The sequence below is a fragment of the Manihot esculenta genome, chromosome 12 (genome assembly GCF_001659605.2).
Source record: "Manihot esculenta cultivar AM560-2 chromosome 12, M.esculenta_v8, whole genome shotgun sequence".
NCBI lineage: Eukaryota > Viridiplantae > Streptophyta > Magnoliopsida > Malpighiales > Euphorbiaceae > Manihot > Manihot esculenta.
Genome location: NC_035172.2, coordinates 15,928,512 through 15,949,507, shown reverse-complemented (window position 1 = coordinate 15,949,507; position 20,996 = coordinate 15,928,512). Strand labels below are relative to the sequence as shown.

Sequence of the window (20,996 nt, the reverse complement as noted above, 5' to 3'; positions counted from 1 at the left end):
ATTTTATATAGGTACTTTTATATTTTGATTCATCTTACACGTCGCTTAGTTCATGAGTAACAAATTGAAATGAATTGAATATATTAGGAACTATATAAAGGTATTTATGTGATTGAGATAGGATTCATCACCCTAGGTTAAATTAGGGAATGTCCCATTTGTTATCTGCTAGCATTGATTATGGAATCCTTGTGCAAGGTGGAATGAAATTAGCAAATGAGATTTAAAATTTCATTCAATAGGTCAATGGCTAATAAATGAGAACTAATATGATTTAATATTGCAGACATGTTCCATGCATCAATGTTAAATCGGGACATTTGTGATGAAGGGATATTAATTAAATGGACAAACCATGCACTGAAATGTTAAGTGAAATCATTTTTGACATTCCAAATATTTAGATAGTTTTGACATATTGATAGACAATATTCTTGACCTTCAAATTAATTAATTAGTTAATTATATTTGTTGACAACATATTTGAAACCTAATTGGGTCACACACATACAGAATTGCATGAGAAAATAAAATAAGAAGTTAAATCAAGTAGGACTTGATTATATATAAATTGACATTGGGATAAAAGTGTAATTTGAAAGAATTACGATTTTGATCTAATTAATTTAGTAGGGACTTAATTAAAACTGTCTAAGATTTATATGGTTTACTTATTAAAGTTCTGGACTATAGTTGTAATTTATTTATTTAATTAGTTAAGTAAATAAATAAATAGTATTATGCTGAAACCCTACGGTTTTAGTATAAAAGGGTATCTTATATGAGGCTAAAATGACTTGGCAAAAACACTTTTGAGAGTCTCCATAATTTATAGGAAAGGCAAAAAGCCAAGACTCAAAACCTCTCTCTTTCTCAATCCTTTAGAACTGTTCTAAGGTTTTTCGATTGATATTATGTATGGATATCGTTAGAAACCAGATACTTAGACGGTTTGTGGTTTGCAACAACCCAACCAAAGCGATTGATCTCGTGTTTTGCTGCAAGAAAAATAAAAGGTATTTATTTTCTTTTTAATTATTATTACTTTCCTCGTTTAAACGTGATTTAGTTGGAGAAATATTTTATTTTTCTATTTCTTCCATTGCATTCAATCCGATTGATATCCAATACTAGTACCACTAAACTACCATCAACCCATCAATTCGCCACTGCTTCGACCATCGCGATTCCTGATCAGAAGACCAAAATCAGAGTCTCCAGAGCCTTCAAAGTGGACCTAAACTAGAAACCTAAGTATAGGCGAAACCTCCCAAGCATGCAACTAGAAACAGATGAAGAAAAATACCAGGCGACAGTGAAAAATCTTACCAGCATCTCAATTTCTTATAGTTTGAGGGTAGCCAAAACACATAAAAATGTGGCACATATAGCCTCAAAGTGAATCATCACCAACAATAACTGTATCTCTGCCGAGCATTATTATTGTCAAAACCACACCATCAATAGATTAACAAGATCCCTCAAACATGAAACCTCTTATCTAGAAGAAAAAAAACAAAGAAAAAAAACAAAACAAAACAAACCCAAAAACAAGAAGCACACACAACAAACCTAAAAAAAAAAAGGCAAAATTGACGATGGTGAGGGAGCCATCGCTAGAGAACCACTAAAAAGAAAAATAAAATAAAACAAACACAAACCCCTCTCCTACTCAAAGGGCAGGGGAAGGGAAAACAAAAACAAAAAAAGACAAAAAAAGAGATCGGCCTAGTACAAAACTCGACTCATTCGATGCTTACATTGCTTGACGCTCGGTACTATGCTTGACGCTCGACTACTTTCTCTTGCACGATCTCCCATTCCCCCTTTCTCTCTTTTTTTCTTTTGTCGATTTACATAATTATGGATAAGAAAGAGAACATATACCATTAATAGAAGACCAACCTGAGAAGCCTATATATATCGTATATATCGTGTCATGCTAAGCAAGTCTTGACAATTTCTTAAGATTATTAACACTTAATTTGACGCTTAGAGAATTTAAACAATTCAAATTCATTTTTAATGAAAATTTTGTTTATTTTAAGTCAACATATTAATAAATTATTACATTTTATAGTAAATGTTTAAGATAGGAAATTTGATATGGTTACAAATATTTATTCCAAATACTTTTTAAAGTTATTGTATGAATTATGAAACTAATTATGTGCTTTGACCAATTATTATTCATTGAGGAATATAAATTAGTCTAAAATTTATTAGAAATTTGAAGGTGCACTCTTTATATAAGAACAAATTTTATGATTAATAAATTAAATGTTTGTTCTAAAATTCATGAAAAATAAATTAAATGTTTATAATTAGAATTTTTAGATGGACTCTGATTATTATAAATTTAAAATAAATAAAAGTGAACTGTATCTATTTTTTTATAAAAAAAATTATTTATCTGTGTTTTGAATTTATCATAAGTTAGATAATTTTAATATAAATATTATATATATAGTTTAAATTAATAATAATGAGTTTTCTTCTCGTTACAAGCAACCAAACACACAAGAAAACGAATTTCAACACCTCGCTATACGACAGGGCATCGAATAGTATATTCAGCAATTGGCATCTGAAAACGACAAGTGCGCATAAACCTATTGTGTGTGATTGAGAAGTAGGCTCACTTGTGTGAATCCAAATTAGTAGCATCAATTTCGAATAGCAAATGAAATTTTTTGAACTCATTGAATATAAAAATTAAAATTTTATATTTAATGACAATTATAAATAAAATTTTTAATTTGAAATAATAAATTAATTTTTAAATTTATTATAATTATAATTAATTTTTAAATTTATTTATCTAATTAATTAGATATAAAACTATAACATTACCATTTAACGACAATTATATTTGAAAATTTTTAATTTTGTACTATAATATTTTAATTTTATTGTATTTATAGTCAAATTTTTTTATCAATTTTAAATTGATGCTTATGGTAAGATGTTATTGTTTACATATTTTAAATTTAGTTAAATTCACTTGGGAAATTTACTTTTTAGTCCCTAAGGTTTAACGTAATTAACACTTCTGTCCCTCTATTTTGGCGACTCAACACTTAAGTCCCTCACTTTCTCTTCCGTCCAAATTCGTAGTCCTTCCGTCCATTTAAACCGTTTGGTCAAAGAGTCAAAAGTGAGAGGTGATAATTTTTTCCAGAAATACCCTTCTCTTAATGTGAAATTCCTTTTTTTTTTTTCTCTTTCATGCTTTCTCTCTCCAGTTGCAGAAGAAGAAGAAGAAGAAGAAGAAGAAGAAGAAGAAGAAGAAGAAGAAGAAAGAAGAAGAAGAAGCTGCTGCAGAAAGAGTAGGAAGAAGAAGAAGAAGAAGAAGAAAGAAGAAGAAGAAGAAGAAGCTGCTGCAGAAAGAGTAGGAAGAAGAAGAAGAAAGAAGAAGAAGAAGAAAGAAGAAGAAAGAAGAAGAAGAAGAAGAAAGAAGAAGAAGAAGAAGAAGAAGTTGCAGAAAAAGAAAGAAGAAGAAGAAGAAGAAGAAGAAGGTTAATTTTGTCAATTTACGTGTCCCAAACGGCTATTTTGGACGGAAGGACTACGAAGTTGGACAGAAAAGAAAGTGAGGGACTTAAGTGTTGGGTCGCCAAAATAGAGGGACAGAAATGTTAATTACGTTAAACCTCAGGGACTACAAAGTAATTTTCCCAATTCACTTATACAATCTCTTAACTCTAATTATTTATATACTTTAAATTGTCTTGAGCCTTAATTTAAATTCTAAAATTTCTAATTTAAAAGTACCTAAATTTAAAATTTTTTTTAAAATAGAAAATTTAAATTTCAAATTAGGGATTAGAAAAAAAAGACTCATGTGTTTTTTATTATATGAATAATTAGAGTTATGCATAATTTAAATAGATTTAACTCATATTTAAAATAAATAAATAAATAATATATGATTTAACTATAATATCAAAATTACCCTCCATTTTACAAATGTAACCTATCCCTCACTTTCCCTCTCTCTCACCACTGTCACCTATTGTCTTCTTACCCTATTTGCAGTAGACCCATTTCTCTTTCCCTCTCTCTCTCTACAATTGCATGAAAATATCTTTACATAGATAGCTTATTCTCTATTTTTTCAAACCTATTCTCCACATATCTTCTTCCATTGATTATATCATGTTGTTTCTTGTCGTGAGAAAATAGTAATTTATTCATTTATTTCTCTGGTGATCATCTTCCTCCACTTATACCTCTTTTCCTTCAAAGAATGCCATTGCAAGTTGTCTTGCAGGTATTCTTCGTCGAATTTTTTACTCTCACAACCTTCCTACCTATCCATATGATCCTATTACAGACACTACTTTAGTACTAAGTCATAGTAAACAACAAGGCTTCATTAACTCTAGTGACACAGTGATAAGTCTGCAACTACTGCTCTAGGGATTGTAGCTACACTGTTCAATGTCAAGAAATTGATTCGTGAATTCTATACAAGTTAATGATAAAAAGCGAGTCCTATAAACGTGTTAAGAGTACATTATCCTTCTGTGAGATGCCTAATTTTCTAGAGCTGAAAAATGGGGAATTCTTAATTCTTAGCTTTGAAAAAATAGGCGACATGAAAGAAAGCATATCAAGAAAAAGGAAATATGAGGCTTTTTGCCTTTTTGAGGCTTAAAAAAATAAATTTTCTGAAATCTTGATCCGAAAAAAAATATTTCCCGAACCATAGCAAAAGTAAACTCTATCACACTTCAAAAGCATGATAGAAAAGCACGGTAGGGAAACTATTTTCTTATTTATTGGTAATAAATTCTACTACACTTTTGAAGTGCGGTAGAATCTCCGCACTTAGCAGAGAGATACGTCCCATCAGCAGAAGGCAGGTATACCTCCTGTTGATGGAAGAGGACATTTACCACGCTTTCAAAGTGCAGTAGACCTCTTGTCACCTCAGCAGGAGGCATGTCAACCTTTTGCTGAGACCTTTAATGCCGCGCTTTAAAATTATGACATGTTCTTCGACCTTGCATGTGACCTTGCCACCATCTCATATAACCCTGACACAGAGGTCCTTCCAGCAGATTGGTATTCAAAATCATCCATCTCAAATGCAGATTCCGGTAGGTGGTACCTTTGATGTTTTTGCCCGACATGCCAGCTCTGTTAATGCATTTTCTGTGGATATTCTTTCATCCAGTCTAGGGGTACAACCATTCTCTGGACATTTTATATAGTACACATTGAGATAGTACTAATCTACTATTGCATCTGATGATATATTTTTATCATTACAATATACTGCAACACAACATCTAAGATCGGTGGCCCTTAATCTTAATATTCATATGACCTCAACCACTATTGATCCTGCTACTAAAGGTGAGAGTATAAGTAGTGACTGCCGTCCATATAGAACTCACGTCTATCTTAAAGAAGGGAAAGTCTATGTGGTACGGGAGAACATTTGTATCATCCTTAACATTATTTCCTGACTTTATCATTTGTAAATGTATTATCTTATTTTTATTACATTCTATGATTCATAAATATTTACAGTATTTTTTCATTCTATTTTTTCCGGTTTTTACAATTCATAAATAATTACATGATTTTATATTATAAATTAATTGTAATATTTAATTTAATATTATTAAAATATTTTAATAAAATATAATTTTAAATATTATAGATCTAAACTATATTATAAATAATAATATTAATAAAATTTTTATAATTACTATGTCTTATTACATTTAAAAAATACGGTATTTTAATATTTTTTCGCACCTTAGTAGTACGGTATTGATTACCGCACTTTTAAAGTGCAATATACAATTGCGTGTAGACTGCATGGAGGCAGTTTACACACACTTATAATTATTACCTCACTTAAAAAATATAGTAATAATTATAAATTTTTTTTATTTAAATGTTTACCGTACTCTTTCTCAAATTATAAACTCTATAACAATTTAAAAGTGTAGGAAGTTCTATCGTACTTTTAAAATTCAGTAGGATATGTTTTTATTCTGATTTGAAAAATATTTTTTTATTAAAATTTTAAAAAATTTATTTTTTTAAGCCCGAAAAAACAAGAAGTGTCTGCTTTTATTCTGGTTCAGAAGTTTTTTTTTTTTTTTTTTGGAACTAAAATTTTAAAAAATTTATTATTTTTAAGCCTGAAAAAGCAAGAAGCCCAAAAATATGAAGGGGGGGTATTGAAGAATTTAGGGAGAAAAACAAGAGAGAAATGTAAAAGCAAGGGAAGCCCAAAATGACAAGGTACATGTACTATTAAAGAAAAAGAAGATAAAGGAGAAGAAAATAAGGATGATGAAGAGTCCATGTCCTTGACTCTAAACTGCATCATTTCCTATTTCCCCTGCAACACTCTTTCTAAACTATAGGAGTTATTTCATTTAAAATTAATTAAAATTATTTTAAAAATTAACTAGAATTACAATAAATTTAAAAGGTTGGAATACACAATTAAAAACTTGGGCTATAAGCCAAAGGATAAGAATGGCATTAAGAACTTGGGCAATAAGCCAAATAAATGTTTGAAGAAGATTTAACTCCATTGATTAGAAACATTAATCAATATCACATTTTTTTCTTAAAATTAAATTTTTATTAATATTGAATCAGTTCAATAAGAGATAAAAAGTTTTCGATAATTATTTATTGCATCTAAAAAAAAATAGAACCAATCAATCTTATTGAAAAAAAATTATTAAAATATTCATTTAACACTCATTGATTGACTGATATAGGTGGAAAGAGGGGAGAATAATGAGATTTTCTATAATGCCATTAGTTTTAAAATTATTTATAAATTAATTAATTAAATTATTTAAAATTTAATTTTTAAAATAAAAAATAATTGGATTTATTTTAAATTAATTTTTGTTAGTTAATGAAATCTTAAAAGATATATAAAAATATAATCAAATTAAATTTTTTAAATAAGGATATATATTAGATTATAATTTTATTATTTTAAATTAATTTTAGAGTTTATTAAGAAAAATTAAAAGTAAAGGTCTAAATTAATTTAAATACCATTAAATTAATTTTAAAATAAGAATTATTAAAATAATATGTTTAAATATTAGATAAACATTAAGAAGATTGTTAAAATAATAAATTTATATTTTTAAAGTAGAAATTAAAATAAAAAGTAAAATTTAATTAATGAATATTAAAAATATTAATGAAATAAAAAATAAAATAAGAAGTACATAAAATGACTAATTCTTTTGTGAATTCAAAATTTAAAAATTATTTCATATAAATATCTCTAATTCTTTTAATTTTTATAATTTAGAGGGATTTTTTATTTGTTAAATTACTTTTAAAAATTAGTTAAGAAAATCATATGATATATAAATTTATTAATATGTAATATTATAAGATGTAAAAAAAAGAGTTATGTATTACTATTAAATTAATAAAAAAAATTATTTTTTAAATCATCTTAATATTTAATATTATATTTTTTTATTATTTTTTAGTAAATTATTTTTTTATTTATATTTTTCTAATTTTTATTGTTGTAAATTGATTTATTATGTATAAGTAATAAATTAAAAATTTATTAAGGTAATTTTATATTTATTTTTTTACATATAATATTATAAGTTGCACAATTTTAATTTATTACGATTAGTGAGCTTATTTTCAAAATTATAAAATTTAAAGAATATTATTGACATATGAACTATTAATGAGTGGTTTCATATAGATTGTGAATAACTAGTCAATCTCATATTTTATTATACGATGCTATTTTTTTTTTTCAATTTGAAGTTTTATAGTTATATGTATATAAATAATTTTTTTTATATAAAATTAATAATATTTAATATAAATAAATTTTTTTATATAAAATTAATAATATTTAATTGAATTTAAATTCTTTGTATTTATTATTTAAAAATTAATATCAAAACTATAATTAAATAACACTTTGATTTTATTTATTTTTTAAAAATTTTTTTCAGAATTTACAAATAAAATTTATTAATTTATGAAAATTTTTTTAACTATAAATTAATTATTAAATAAAATTAGTATAGAATTAATTTTCTTAATAGCCCTTTGTTTCTTATATATAATATACATTATGTATTTTAATTTATATACTTTATATATTAATTTTTTTAAAATTATTTTTTTAATGATATTATTGTTTAGCGAGAGGCTTTCGCCTTTTTCCTATGTGGTCCATTTGTGACTCGATACTCTCGCCTTTTCCTCTTCGGTCCCTTTGTGACTCGATACTCTCGCTTTTTTCTCACCCTTAAACCTAACTTCTTCTTTTTCCTTTCCCATAGAAGACGATCTGTGTCAATTTTCAGAATATGCAGACTTATTTGACAGATTTATGGCGACAATTCTCAGACAGTTATTGCATCGAAGGATTTAGTTTCTAGTTACAAACCGGACATTTTATTTTTTATGGAAACAAAAACTCTTAGTTTTCGTATGAAATTTTTTAATAATTTTTTACATTTTGATGGTTGCTTCTCAATCAATAGATAAGGATTGGAAGGAAACCTTTCGTTAATGTGGAGGAGTCATGGGTCTGTTTCTGTTTTTGTAGTTAGCTTTTTTCAAATTGTATTGATTCGGTTGTTTCAGAAGATAATGTTCAATAGAAGTTTACTAGTTATTATGGATTTCTGGAATCGCAACGATGACGTCAATCTTGGAATCTTATTCGAGTTTTATCTCGTAGAAACTCTCTTCTGTGATTTTATTCGGAAGACTTTAATGATTTATACTATGAGAAAGAAGAAGAAGTATTTTTATCAAATTATCTTATGCAGGGTTTAGACAGGCACTTGAGGAGCATTTTTGCCAAATTATCTTATCCAGGAGTTTGATTTTGAATAATTGTAAATTTTTGTTAGACTCTGGAACTAGAACTGATATTTCTATTAAATGGTTCGTCATAATACTACTCTAACTGCTCATATTTTGATTAGAGAATATCGTTTGGGATGATATCATTTTTTGTTTGATGGAATTTTATTAATATAATAAGTAGTTTTGCTTTAAAAAAATAATATTATTATTTAATTAAAAATTTAATGATACTGTTATTTAATTAATAATCTATAATATATAAAAAAGTCAGAGGAAAATAATGAAAATTTTTAAATTATTTTTATTTAAGTTTAATAATTACTAATTATTTTCTATTGTGATTGGTTAAGAAATAATATAAATTTTTGTTATTTTAAATGTTAAATTTATTTGAAGATTAATTTCTATTAAATTCAAATTATATATTATCAATAATTTAATTTTAATTAATTTTATAATTTTAAAGTTTATATAAATATAAAGTCTTTGTTGTACTTTATTTAAATTCAACTATAAAAAAATTTATTATATAACTTAAAATAAAATTTATAAAAAACAATAGCTAAAATTATTAAATATTTTTCTAAAAAAAAAAATTATTTCATGCTTTTAAATTGAAAAATTATTAATTTAAAAAATAAAAAAAGAAATCGATATTTTTGTAAAACAATTTTAATGTCCCTTAAAAATTTATATTATTACAATAAAGCAGTAAATCTAATTATTTTTAAATTATTTTATTTTTTGTTCTTATTTAAATTAATTAGTGAGTTTGTATAAGTTTTAAATTTTTACAATATTTATAATTCTTTTAATAAAATTTTTATTATAATTTAAATTGTTTTAAAAAATTTAATACTTTTAGTTTTTTAATACTTTAAAATTAAAATATTGAATTTCTGTAATCTTATTCCGTTTTTACCAACAACTAAAAACTAAAAAATATAATCTTTATTATTAAATTAAGTAATTTTATAATATTTTTAAAATTAAAAAATTAAGTTATTAAATCTAAAATAAAATAGAATTTTATAATTTATAATATGAAGGGAAAAAGGGAAATTATATCATTGTTAAAAATAAAAAAAATCATAATACTTTTTAATTATTTACTATTTACAACTTTATTTAAATCTTAAATTCATTACTATATTTTATTATTTAAATAAATTTTATAGTTAGCTTAAAAAATATTAAAATTTGAGATATATATAATTATAACAATATTAAATTTTAAGATATAAAATATTAGAATAATATATGCAAATACTATATAATATAAAAATATTATAAAAAAATAAATCTTAAAATAATAAATTTCAATTTTATATTAAAATAGTAATTTTAAATTTTATTAATTTATAAAAATTATAGAAATAAAATATTTTTTTTAAAATATATAAAATCTTCATAATTTTAATTTCTACCAAGAACTTGTTATAATTTAAAATAATTTTACTATCTAAATTTAATAAATAATACTAATTAATTTAAATTATCACCAACTAAAATAAAATTAATAAAATTATATATAAAAGATAGAAGATGAAAAAAAATGAAATTGTTAAAATTACCATTGTAATTTAAAATTATCATAAAAAAATTAATTTTGATTATGAATTAATATAAATTTTATTATTAATGATTCATAAAATTTTCAATAATATTAAATATTAGGACAATAATTATTAGAATGACCATTTAAATATTAAATAATATCTAAAAATATTTAAAAATAATAAATGTTAAAATAATAATTCTTAATTTTATATTAATTTGATATATTAAAATTAATTAATTGATAAGAGTCATTGAAATAAATTTTTTTTTGTAATAGATAATTTTTTAGAAAAAGATGAATTGGTAATTCAATAATTATTCTACCTTACTATTCTTAATTTTTTAATTATTTATAATTTTATTTAAATTTTAAAATAGATTATAGTTTTGTCAAATAAGTTAATTATAAATTTATTAAAAAATCTCAAATTTTAAAATACATTAATAAAAACTAATCCCTTTAAATAAATAAATAAATAAAAACATAAGAAGCTTAAATTAGAAAAATTTTATATGCGTCAAGCGCTTAAATTAATTTACATATGCTTTTCTATTTACCATACTTGCAATATTTTTTAAAATCTTGGCAGCTATGTCTTAGACCACTGCACTAGGCCACCACAGCCCAAACCCTAAGATCAAGAAATACAAATTTGACTCGTTCCATTAACCCAATAAGCCACCACAGATGCGCCGCACTCCTTTGTTGCTTTCCACAGTTGCGAGTACGGACATGCAAAGCAGTCCTTCAACAAAGCAACCAATGTCATTAAGATTAAGAAAGATCAAAGGAGAACTACAAAAAGATCACCAATAACTAAAACTTCCAAAGAAATAGATTGGAGTTTACAACAAAACAAAAATGCACATGCAAAGTCAGAAAAGGGGATCGATGAACTACTTGTATAATCGAGTCCCATCACCGCCACAAGAGTTAAAGAAGGAGATCTACAAAAATAAGAATGCCAGCAAAAGAAGAAAGAAACGCTGAAAATACCACCTTGACCTTGCCATTACTGGAGACATGAAAGTTTTATAAGCTTCGATCCTTAGATCTCTACCTATAAAATAACCACAATTAAAAAAAAAAACCAATACAAAAAAGACATGATAAATTTTTTTTACCTAACTAATATAAAAGATTATTTACACCCTCAATTAAAAGGATAAAGAGAGAAACTTACATTTAAAAAGGTAAGAGAGTCGGTCGTCTCAGAGGGGTAGAGGCGGTCGCAGATTAAAATAATGACCGTGTGCCTCAGCAGAAAGGAAAATGAAGAGAGAGATCCCTTCTAGCCAAGGGAACATCTTATGTAAAAATAAATTAATAATTATTAAATTAAATATTTATATTTATATACTTGTTATATATTTTTTAATTATTTTACATATTTATATTTTTATAAATATTTAATTTAACTGTTCTTTTATATTAAGCGTACTAAAAAAAAAAAGAAGAAGAAAATTGTTTCTTTACTTTCTTTTTCTCTCTCTCTGAAAAGTAAGACCAAAGACCAAAGACTTGGCCTCTCTCTCTCTCTCTCTCTCTCTCTCTACAAAAAGCTCTCCCACGAAGTCTCTCTGTCTCCCTCAGTTTTTGTTTCTCTTGTTTTTTTATTTCTTCTAAAGTAGACTTATTATAACATTGTTGCATAGTTCTGATTTGGGTTTTTTCAGCGTTTGAGATTCTGGGTAGTTGTTTATTCAGTAGTTGACCATTGGATTCAATCACACGCCGGCGATCAATTTTCTGGTTACTGGGTTTTGTTTATTGATTCTAAGCTGAAAGCTATTGCTTGCAGCCTCTGGGCTTAATCATTGAGCTCCTTCGGTTAGTGTGAGCTTTTTTTTTTGGGTCAGCTTCTCACAAGAGATGGTAGGTGGGTTAAAAAAAGGGTGAGATTGAGTGGTAGCTGAGAGAGAGAGAGGGCTGAAACGAAACCCTAGAAGGAAAAGAGGAACTTTGTGTCCAAAAGCTTCGTTTAAATTCCAATTTCCGAGATAAAATCTTTTTGTCCATTAGCTTCTTGTTTTAAATTCTCCGTTCAATGTCCAATTTTTACACTTTTTTCGCTCTTTTGTCCACTAGCTTCTGATCTTCGGTTGTCGTTTAGAGTGGGTGGTAGTTTTATTTTTCATTTCTAGTACACATGCCGATCGATTTAGATAATTCCTCTACAGCTTCCGGTGAAGCCAGCGTTTCTTCCTCTGGCAACCAGCCTCCGCCACCCATCGTCACGGGCAAGAAAAAGCGGAACCTCCCTGGAATGCCAGGTAATGAAAAAAAAGCAAGAAGCTTGAAATATTTCGACTTTGATAATATGTTTCTTGCTTATTTTCTTTCTCAATAAATTTCTTGCAGATCCAGATGCAGAGGTGATTGCTCTGTCGCCGAAAACCCTTTTGGCCACAAATCGATTCGTGTGTGAAATTTGCAATAAAGGGTTTCAAAGGGACCAGAACTTGCAGCTTCATCGCCGAGGACATAATCTTCCTTGGAAACTGAGGCAGAGAACGAGCAAGGAAGTCAAAAAGAGAGTTTATGTGTGTCCTGAGCCTACTTGTGTTCACCATGATCCTTCCAGAGCTCTGGGCGATCTCACGGGGATAAAGAAGCACTTCTGCAGGAAGCATGGCGAGAAGAAGTGGAAATGCGATAAGTGTTCAAAGCAGTACGCAGTTCAGTCTGACTGGAAAGCTCACTCGAAGATTTGCGGCACAAGAGAGTACAAATGCGATTGTGGAACTCTGTTTTCAAGGTGTTTTATGCTATTTAATTTTGTGTTTGATTCTAATTTTTCTTCCCGGTTTCTGTATTTGAAGTTTGTTTCTTATACTTTTGAAGGAGGGATAGCTTCATCACGCACAGAGCCTTCTGTGATGCTTTAGCAGAGGAGAGCGCAAGAAATCAGACTCAGACTCAGAACCCGACTCCGACTCCGACTCCAACTCCGACTCCGGCTTCCAATCTAGCTGCTCCGAATCCTAATCCAGAATCGGAGCCGAAATTGCAGGTTGATCCACCTCCACAGTCGCCACCACCAGCGGTACCTGCAGCTTCAGCCCCAGTCCCTCCAGCTCTATCTCAGTCAGCCGGAGTCACATCTTCTTCGGTTTCGCGGACTCATAGTTCAGGTAAAGACCCAAACTGGGAAGCTTGACAAATTTTCATTTGAATTTTGTCGGTGGCGATCTTTTGTCTTAGTAAAAAAGAAACCTTTGTTCTTTTTTTCCCCTCTATCTTAATATGGATCTTGGATTCTAGCAGTTTTTGTCTGTTATTGATCTTTGTTTTTATTAAGATAAATAGCACAGTTTGTTATTAGTTGTAGAGCCAAATGAAGCAAGATACAAAAAAAAGAAAAAAAGGCAAAGAAAAATCTTTCTTCCAAACTACGAGATTCAGTTTGTGCAATCTTGATAAAGAAAACAAGTGATTCAAAAGCGATAAAAAGAAAGAGAAGTGTGTTTAGTTTAGAGAAAGGGAACCATTATTGACTCTTGCTTTTTCATCTAAAGTTCTCCATAAAGAAAAGCCTAACTTTCGATGACTGTATGTTCAAGTGACCCTTTATGCTTTCTTTTTTACTCCCTCTCTTTTGCTTTACCATTGCAGAGTTGCCAGATAATCCCACTCCAATTACAGAGGAAGCCCGAGCGCCAGCACCAGCAGGATTAAACGGAAGCTGTAGCAGTAGCACCAGCGCAAGCAGCAATGGTGGCACCAGTAGTAGTGTCTTTGCCAGTTTATTTGCTTCATCAACTGCATCTGGAAGCTTACAGCCTCCTCAAACTTCGCCATTTACTGACTTAATCCGGGCCATGGCTCACCCTGATCGTCCAACAGATCTTGCATCATCATCATCCATTGAACCCATTTCTCTTTGCCTCTCCACCAACCATGGATCATCAATATTTGGTACTGCAGGGCAAGAGCTTAGGCAATATGCACCTCCACCTCAACCAGCAATGTCTGCCACTGCACTGTTACAAAAGGCTGCTCAAATGGGGGCTGCTGCTACAAATGCATCATTGCTCCGTGGTCTTGGGATTGTGTCATCTTCATCATCTGCACAGCAAGACAATATGCCATGGGGTCACAGGCAAGTGGAGCCGGAGAATACCTCAATCGCTGCGGGGCTGGGACTGGGTTTACAGTGTGATGGAGGTTCTGGATTAAAGGAATTGATGATGGGAACTCATTCCGTGTTTGGTGCTAAGCAAACTACCCTTGATTTTCTCGGATTGGGGATGGCCGCTGGTGGAAGCCCTAGTAGCGGCCTGTCAGCTCTAATTACATCTATTGGCAATGGTCTAGATGTGGCTGCTGCAGCGGCTTCTTTTGGAGGCGGAGAATTCACCAGCAAGGACATGGGAAGGAGCTCTTGACCAAAGAGCTATTACTTCCGAGTTTTGACTTGGGGATTAAGGCGAACATTGTACAGCGTATCCGATTCAGGGCAGTTTATTTTGCAGAAGAAACAAGGATAAAGATAAAATTTTGTACGAAGAGTTGCCCTTATGGGTAAGCATCAGTTTAATCATGGGCAATTCATTTTAAATCATAGGCTGCAATGATGATGCAGAATTATTGATAAGAAGAAATACAGAGACCTTTACTTTCCTCATAAGAATCGCAGGCTTAAGTAATTCGGCATACTTGCACCGAGTTTTCAAGGTCACCTGAGCTGCAGAACTTACATCAAGTTGTTTCTTCATCGATCGACTAGGTCATTTCGGACAATTACTGGGATAAACTTACGGGAGAACAGATGACACTTGATAAATTGTGAAGAAGTAGTAGCGGTTAGGTGGAAATCGAACGTGGACTAGGCATTTGGCTGGTGATGGTTGTTCTTGTAACTGTTTATACTTAGATTTTGCTACTGCAACTGTGTTCTTATAAATGAATCTGAAAGTTACTGTAAGATTTTAAACTTCTGTAGGGTATATTTTCATGTGATGAGGTTCAGAGAAACGGGTTTATGGTGGTGATGTGAATGAATAATTTGAGCTGAATTGTTTTGGATAAATTATATTTTAATTTTTGAGTTTTATATAATTATATTAAAAATTAAGGATTAAAATATTATTTAGTTTAAAAAACTTTTATTATTTGATTGTAATATTAAAAAAAATAAAAAAGTTAATAAATTTGTATAGAAAATAAAAATGATTTTTTAATTAAAAATTATTTTTCAGTTGTTTAATATTTTAAATGTCTGAAACGTTTAAAAAATATAAAAATGTATTTTTCTAAAAATGTTTTCTGTGAAATAAATGGAATTTAAATTAATAAATTTTAATCATAAAAATATTACAATAATAAAACAATTAAAAAAGATGTTTCAATAATATCTACAATAATTTTTCCTCGAAACAATGACAAATAGGCAAAAAAAAAAAGTTTTGAATTTTGATGGATCTAATAATAATAATAATAATAATTTTTTCATTTCATAATTTTTATATATTTTATTTTATTAAATAAATTAAAAAAAATATAATCATTTCAGTTAAAATAAATTATTTTTATTAATTTTTTAATTATTTCCATTTTTAATATGAAATGAAAACATTAAAATTTATTAAAATAATAAAATCGTTGTAACATGATTTGAATTAAATAATAAGAGATAGTTTAAATTTTTATTTTGAAAATATAAACAATCAAGGAGGGATCATATCAAAAATAAAATAAAATTGAATAAGTTATAATATTTTATTTATATATTAATTATAATATAAAAATAAAAATAAATAATATTTTTAAAAAATTAAAAATAAAAAAATAAAATTATGAGACAAAAAATAATAAAATATATTTATTTTACATCAAAATTATATTAAAATGTCTTATATTTATATTTGAGTTAGCTATTATTTTATTTTCATTAATTATATAGTTGTTTCGTCTATTTTCAACTTATTTATTTCAATAAATATTTAATTATAAAAAAAAACTTTTTAAAATCTATGGATGGTGAATAGATGTCAATATTACCATAGCTATTCACCACTGATGAATGTAATGTAAAATTAGGATGCATTTAAAAAATAAAATCATTTTAACAAATTTTTAAAATTTAATATTTGATTATTTAATTCAAATTGAATCTATTGAATTCTCATTTTTAATTAAAAGGGATAAAATTATTTTAAAAAATAATAGTATTTTAAATTTTTTGAATAAATTAATAAAAAAATAAATGAAAGCACTGCATAGCTAATAAAAGTGGAAATCAGAGGTGTTTTAATTAATTTTTAAAATTATAAAAATTAATTTGTAAATAATGATAACATGCAGGACTAAATTATAAATCTGCTAAGATAAACTCGTGGTCAAATGCAGAGTGAAAAAGTTGCACAGCTCCCACGTATTTCCTCGTTTTTAGTGCCTATGGTAGCCTTCTTTTTAATTTTCTCCTAGGGGATACGCTAGAGCCTACGAGTTATTGTAGTTAGGCTCATGGAGGTCATAATTGGCCCCCAACTGTGAATATATATAATTTTTAAATTTTAAAAAATATATTAATATTTTAAAAAATTTACTAAAAATTAATTAATTTTAACAAATTAAATATTTTAAAAATATATAAAATATTTTTAATAGAAATAAATTACTTTATATATTTTTATAAAATTAATAAATCAATTAATAATTTTTTTAAATTATATAAATTAAATAATAAAATATTTAACAGTTAAAATTATAAAAAAATTAATTAATAATTTTTATTTTTTAAATTTAAAAAACTAATTAATAAATTATCATAATATAAGAATTAAATAAAAATTTTTTAATTTATTTATCCTCAACTTGCATACAGTCACCCTCTTTCACTGTAAAGTTTCTCGTAATTGAGTTTTTAGCAAAAATTTCATAATATAATCTCAAACATTTTAGAAAAAGAAATATTTTTTTATAATAAAAAATAATTCCTTTTTAATTCTATTAATAGGACATTTTTAATTAAATTTATGGAGATAGTAACGTGATATCTCCCAATTTAGTTGTTAAAGATGTGATTTTACACATGTAACCCACCTGCTCAAGTTCTGTACGTCTCTGCCTTTGCCATCTCAATTCTTAAGCTCAATGATTTCTTTTTTAAAATAAAAAATAAAAAATTCGGGATTAAATTATTTAAAATATTAAAATTATTAATACCAAACTGTTAACAGTGGAATATGAATATATCCAGTTCTTTAAAATTCGAAAATGTGCAGAAAAAAATATCTGCTGAAGATTTGAGAAAACCAGATAAATTGATGACACTATAAAATGGAGCACCTAGCGGGTATCCACCAAGAAAACCACAAAAAAATATCTGCTCCCACCTTGTGGCTTACTTGGTGGATACCCGCCTTGTAGCTTTTGCATAGAATGCCTTGCAAATTCTTATTGTGGACTAACACATGGGCATGAGCCTGACAGATTCCCGCCTTGCGGCTCACCTAGCGGATATCCGCCTTATGGCCTTAAAATTTTATTTATCGGGACTAACACTTAGTCATGTGCCTGGCAGATTTTTGCCTTGTGGCTTGCCTGGCGGATGCATGCCTTAATGCCTTGAGGAACCTTTTGTGAAGGGAAACTAACACTCGGTCCCATGGTCTGGCAAACACTCGCCTTAATGCCTCCAGAAACCTTTTGTGAAGAGGGACTAACACCTAGACTATGGCCTAATGGAATTCCACCTTGTGGCGTTTTCTTGTGTGTTTTCTTATATGTTCATAGGAGTTTCTTGGGGTAGTTTTAAGTATTGTAAAAGTTATATTTGATCCCTCATTTAGGTTCATCTATGTAGGATCGAATTTGGAAGACCGTAGAGACTTGCCATGAGATAACTGCTTCAGAGCTAGGCTTGTGTCAGCCTGAGGTGAGTAGAACTAAACTTAACTATTACTTTAAGAAAATCAAACATTTTAAGCTTGCTCATGTATCACAAATGCCATATATATATGATTAGGTTGCTCTGCATTAGAATTCACAAATATGATGCATTGCATAATTTATTATTGTTGTGGATGAATGTTGGATGACCCACTAGCCCTTAAGCATGTTATGATATGTTATGATGGATATGGAAGTTCAGGTCGAGACTTATTCTATGCCCTTAGCATTATGTAAAGGAAAGTCCAGCTCGAGGCCCATTCTAGGCCCTTGCACTATGGATATGTTATGTTATATTTAAGAGGAAGTCCTGAGGAACACCTGCTATGGGGCTAGACACTATTGAAATTATGGAGGGTTACTGGTGACAAGTTGATCAGACCAAATTTAGGCTATTTTATTAGTTGTTATTAATATTAATTTACACTTTTTCTACTTAATTTTGTGGTTTTGATCTTATTTTGCAGAAAATGGTTTAAAAAGGTAATTTGGTGAAAATGCTCTTAAAACTGCCTAAAATAGGATAAAGGAGAACAAGTATGTTTGCACAAGCCAAGCTGCAGCTGAAGAGGAGATAAATAAGGAAATACATTCAGCAGAATAATTTGAAATTCAAATTTCAAATCTTAAAGAAGTCTTTCCCTTATTGAGGAAGCCAAATCTCAAGAAGATGCACTTACCTCTCAAGAATTCAAAATTCAAAATTCAAAGGAGAACATTCAAATTTAAAAATTCAAAATTCAGCATTCAAAATTCAAATTTCAAAAGAAGGCTCCACATCATCAAGGAAATCTAGGGCAACACATTTCATCTATAAAAGAGAATATAAGGAGCCGCCCCACCCCTTGGACTCTCTCTACCATTTGGCCACACACCTCTTCTCCAAGGCCAAGCCGCCGGCCACTCCTCTTCTTCTTCTCTTTCTTTTATTTTTTTTGTTTTGTTTCAGTCATGAGTGGCTGAAACCTCTTTTTCTAGTTGAAGATTAAGTGAAACTTTAGTTGTTTTATGGATTGGGAGATCTGAACATACATTATTTATTTTTTATTTTTTAAAATTTATGCAATTTCATGCTTAATTCCATTGTTGCTTTGTTGTTTAGATCAATAGGGCCAATTGATTATTGATTGTAAAGTTTTAATTTGTTAGTTTGGATAGTTTTAAGTTTGTAATTGCTTGAATTATTCAAACACAAGTAACTCTTGGTGTAAAAACTAAGGAAATTGCATGATCTAGCAATATCATCATACATTTGGGTAGTTAGAATTAGGTCTCTCTATTTGTTAATGCAATTGACAGTTGTTAGATGCCAAAGGCCCAAGGACTTTCCTTGGCAACTTGTTGATTAGTAATTAATTAGAGGATGTTCCCTAATTGATTTATGCTTAAGGAGGGATATGGTGATGAGAAGCGTCTTCCACCTCCATAACTAATTTATTGAATCAAATAAAGGAATCTTTATGTCAATGATCAATCCCAACAACTGAAGTGGATCCAATTCTTCAACTAGAGCTTTTCTCATATTTGAATATTTTTTACTTTGTTATTTGCTTTACTTTATTGCTTTTAATTCTAGTTCAATTCATCAATCTCAAAACCCCCCTTTTTATTTTACTTTCAGTTTATTCACTTGGTCTTGATAAGGAAAATAGGTAAGTATCAATTCCCTGTGGATTCGATCCTTTTACCACTATCTACAGTTGTAAAATTGTGGATAACCAAAAAGGTTAATTTTAACCGGCTTCGACAACCGCACAGTCACAAGTCCATCTTGATGTGAATTGTCTATGTTGTGATGCATTCATATGATCATATGTTTTATTAAACTGCTTTTGTTTATATTTCTGCTCATTAAGCTCTTATAGCTTATCCCTTTCCCCACCCCAAGTTTGCAGGATCAAAGTTAGCTTAGAAGGTCAGCAGAGTTGTTTGGTATAGTCTTGTTGTAATAGTATAACTGTGGACATGTATTAAATTGTGGATTAGAATTATGCTTGCCCGCTTTTGTAATCCCTGGTTTATGATATTTTTATGTAAAAATTTTTAAGTATAAGCTATGTTTGAACTAAGCTTGAGGCATGCAGTGTTGACCATACTGGAGCATCTGTTAAGGGCTCTAATTTTGGTTTTATGTTTTTTAGTTATGATGTATGCTCAGGTCGAGTTTTGATTCATGAGATGGAAATATTTTTATATGTTTGTATGATCATTGACAGAACGGTTGTCGAAGCCGGTCAAAATAAATAACCTTTTTAACTACCAACAATATTAAAACTGTAGACAGTGGTAAAAGGATCGTATCCACAGGGAATTGATACTTATTTACCTTCCTTGAGTAGACCAAATGAACAAACAGAAAATAAATAAACAATGAAAATAAATTGCGAGTAAAGTAAATAAGGGGGGTTTGAGATTGATTTGATTAAACTAATGGTGGAAACAGTAAAGCAAATAATAAAAATAAAGAGAAAACAAATAAGAGAAAAGCTCTAGTTGAAGATTCGGATTCACTTTAAGTTGATGGGATTGATCATTGACTCATATGTTCCTTTGTTGATTCAATAAATTGGCCATGGAGATTGAAGAAGCTTCTCACATCCATTATCTCTCTTTTAGGTTAAATCAATTAGGGATAGTCCTCCAATTAATTACTAATTAACAATTGCCAAAGAACGTCTTTGAG

The 20,996-nt window shown here is 28.4% G+C and overlaps 1 protein-coding gene and 1 long non-coding RNA gene across 2 annotated transcripts; one reads left to right on the top strand and one right to left on the bottom strand.

Annotated features, from left to right (window-relative positions):
- Positions 1-10,907: 10,907 nt before the first annotated feature.
- LOC110607289 lies at positions 10,908-11,802 on the bottom strand. Its single transcript, XR_006348012.1, has 3 exons — positions 11,601-11,802; positions 11,417-11,477; positions 10,908-11,162 (listed from the first exon to the last, which is right to left on the bottom strand). It is a non-coding gene; the product is annotated as an uncharacterized LOC110607289 (long non-coding RNA).
- A 97-nt stretch (positions 11,803-11,899) lies between these two features.
- Positions 11,900-15,449, top strand: LOC110607292 (zinc finger protein GAI-ASSOCIATED FACTOR 1). Its single transcript, XM_021746380.2, has 4 exons — positions 11,900-12,690; positions 12,779-13,175; positions 13,262-13,551; positions 14,033-15,449. Exons 1-4 carry the CDS (start codon positions 12,567-12,569, stop codon positions 14,803-14,805), a joined length of 1,584 nt encoding a protein of 527 aa, XP_021602072.1. The 5' UTR covers positions 11,900-12,566; the 3' UTR covers positions 14,806-15,449.
- The last annotated feature ends 5,547 nt before the right edge of the window (positions 15,450-20,996 follow it).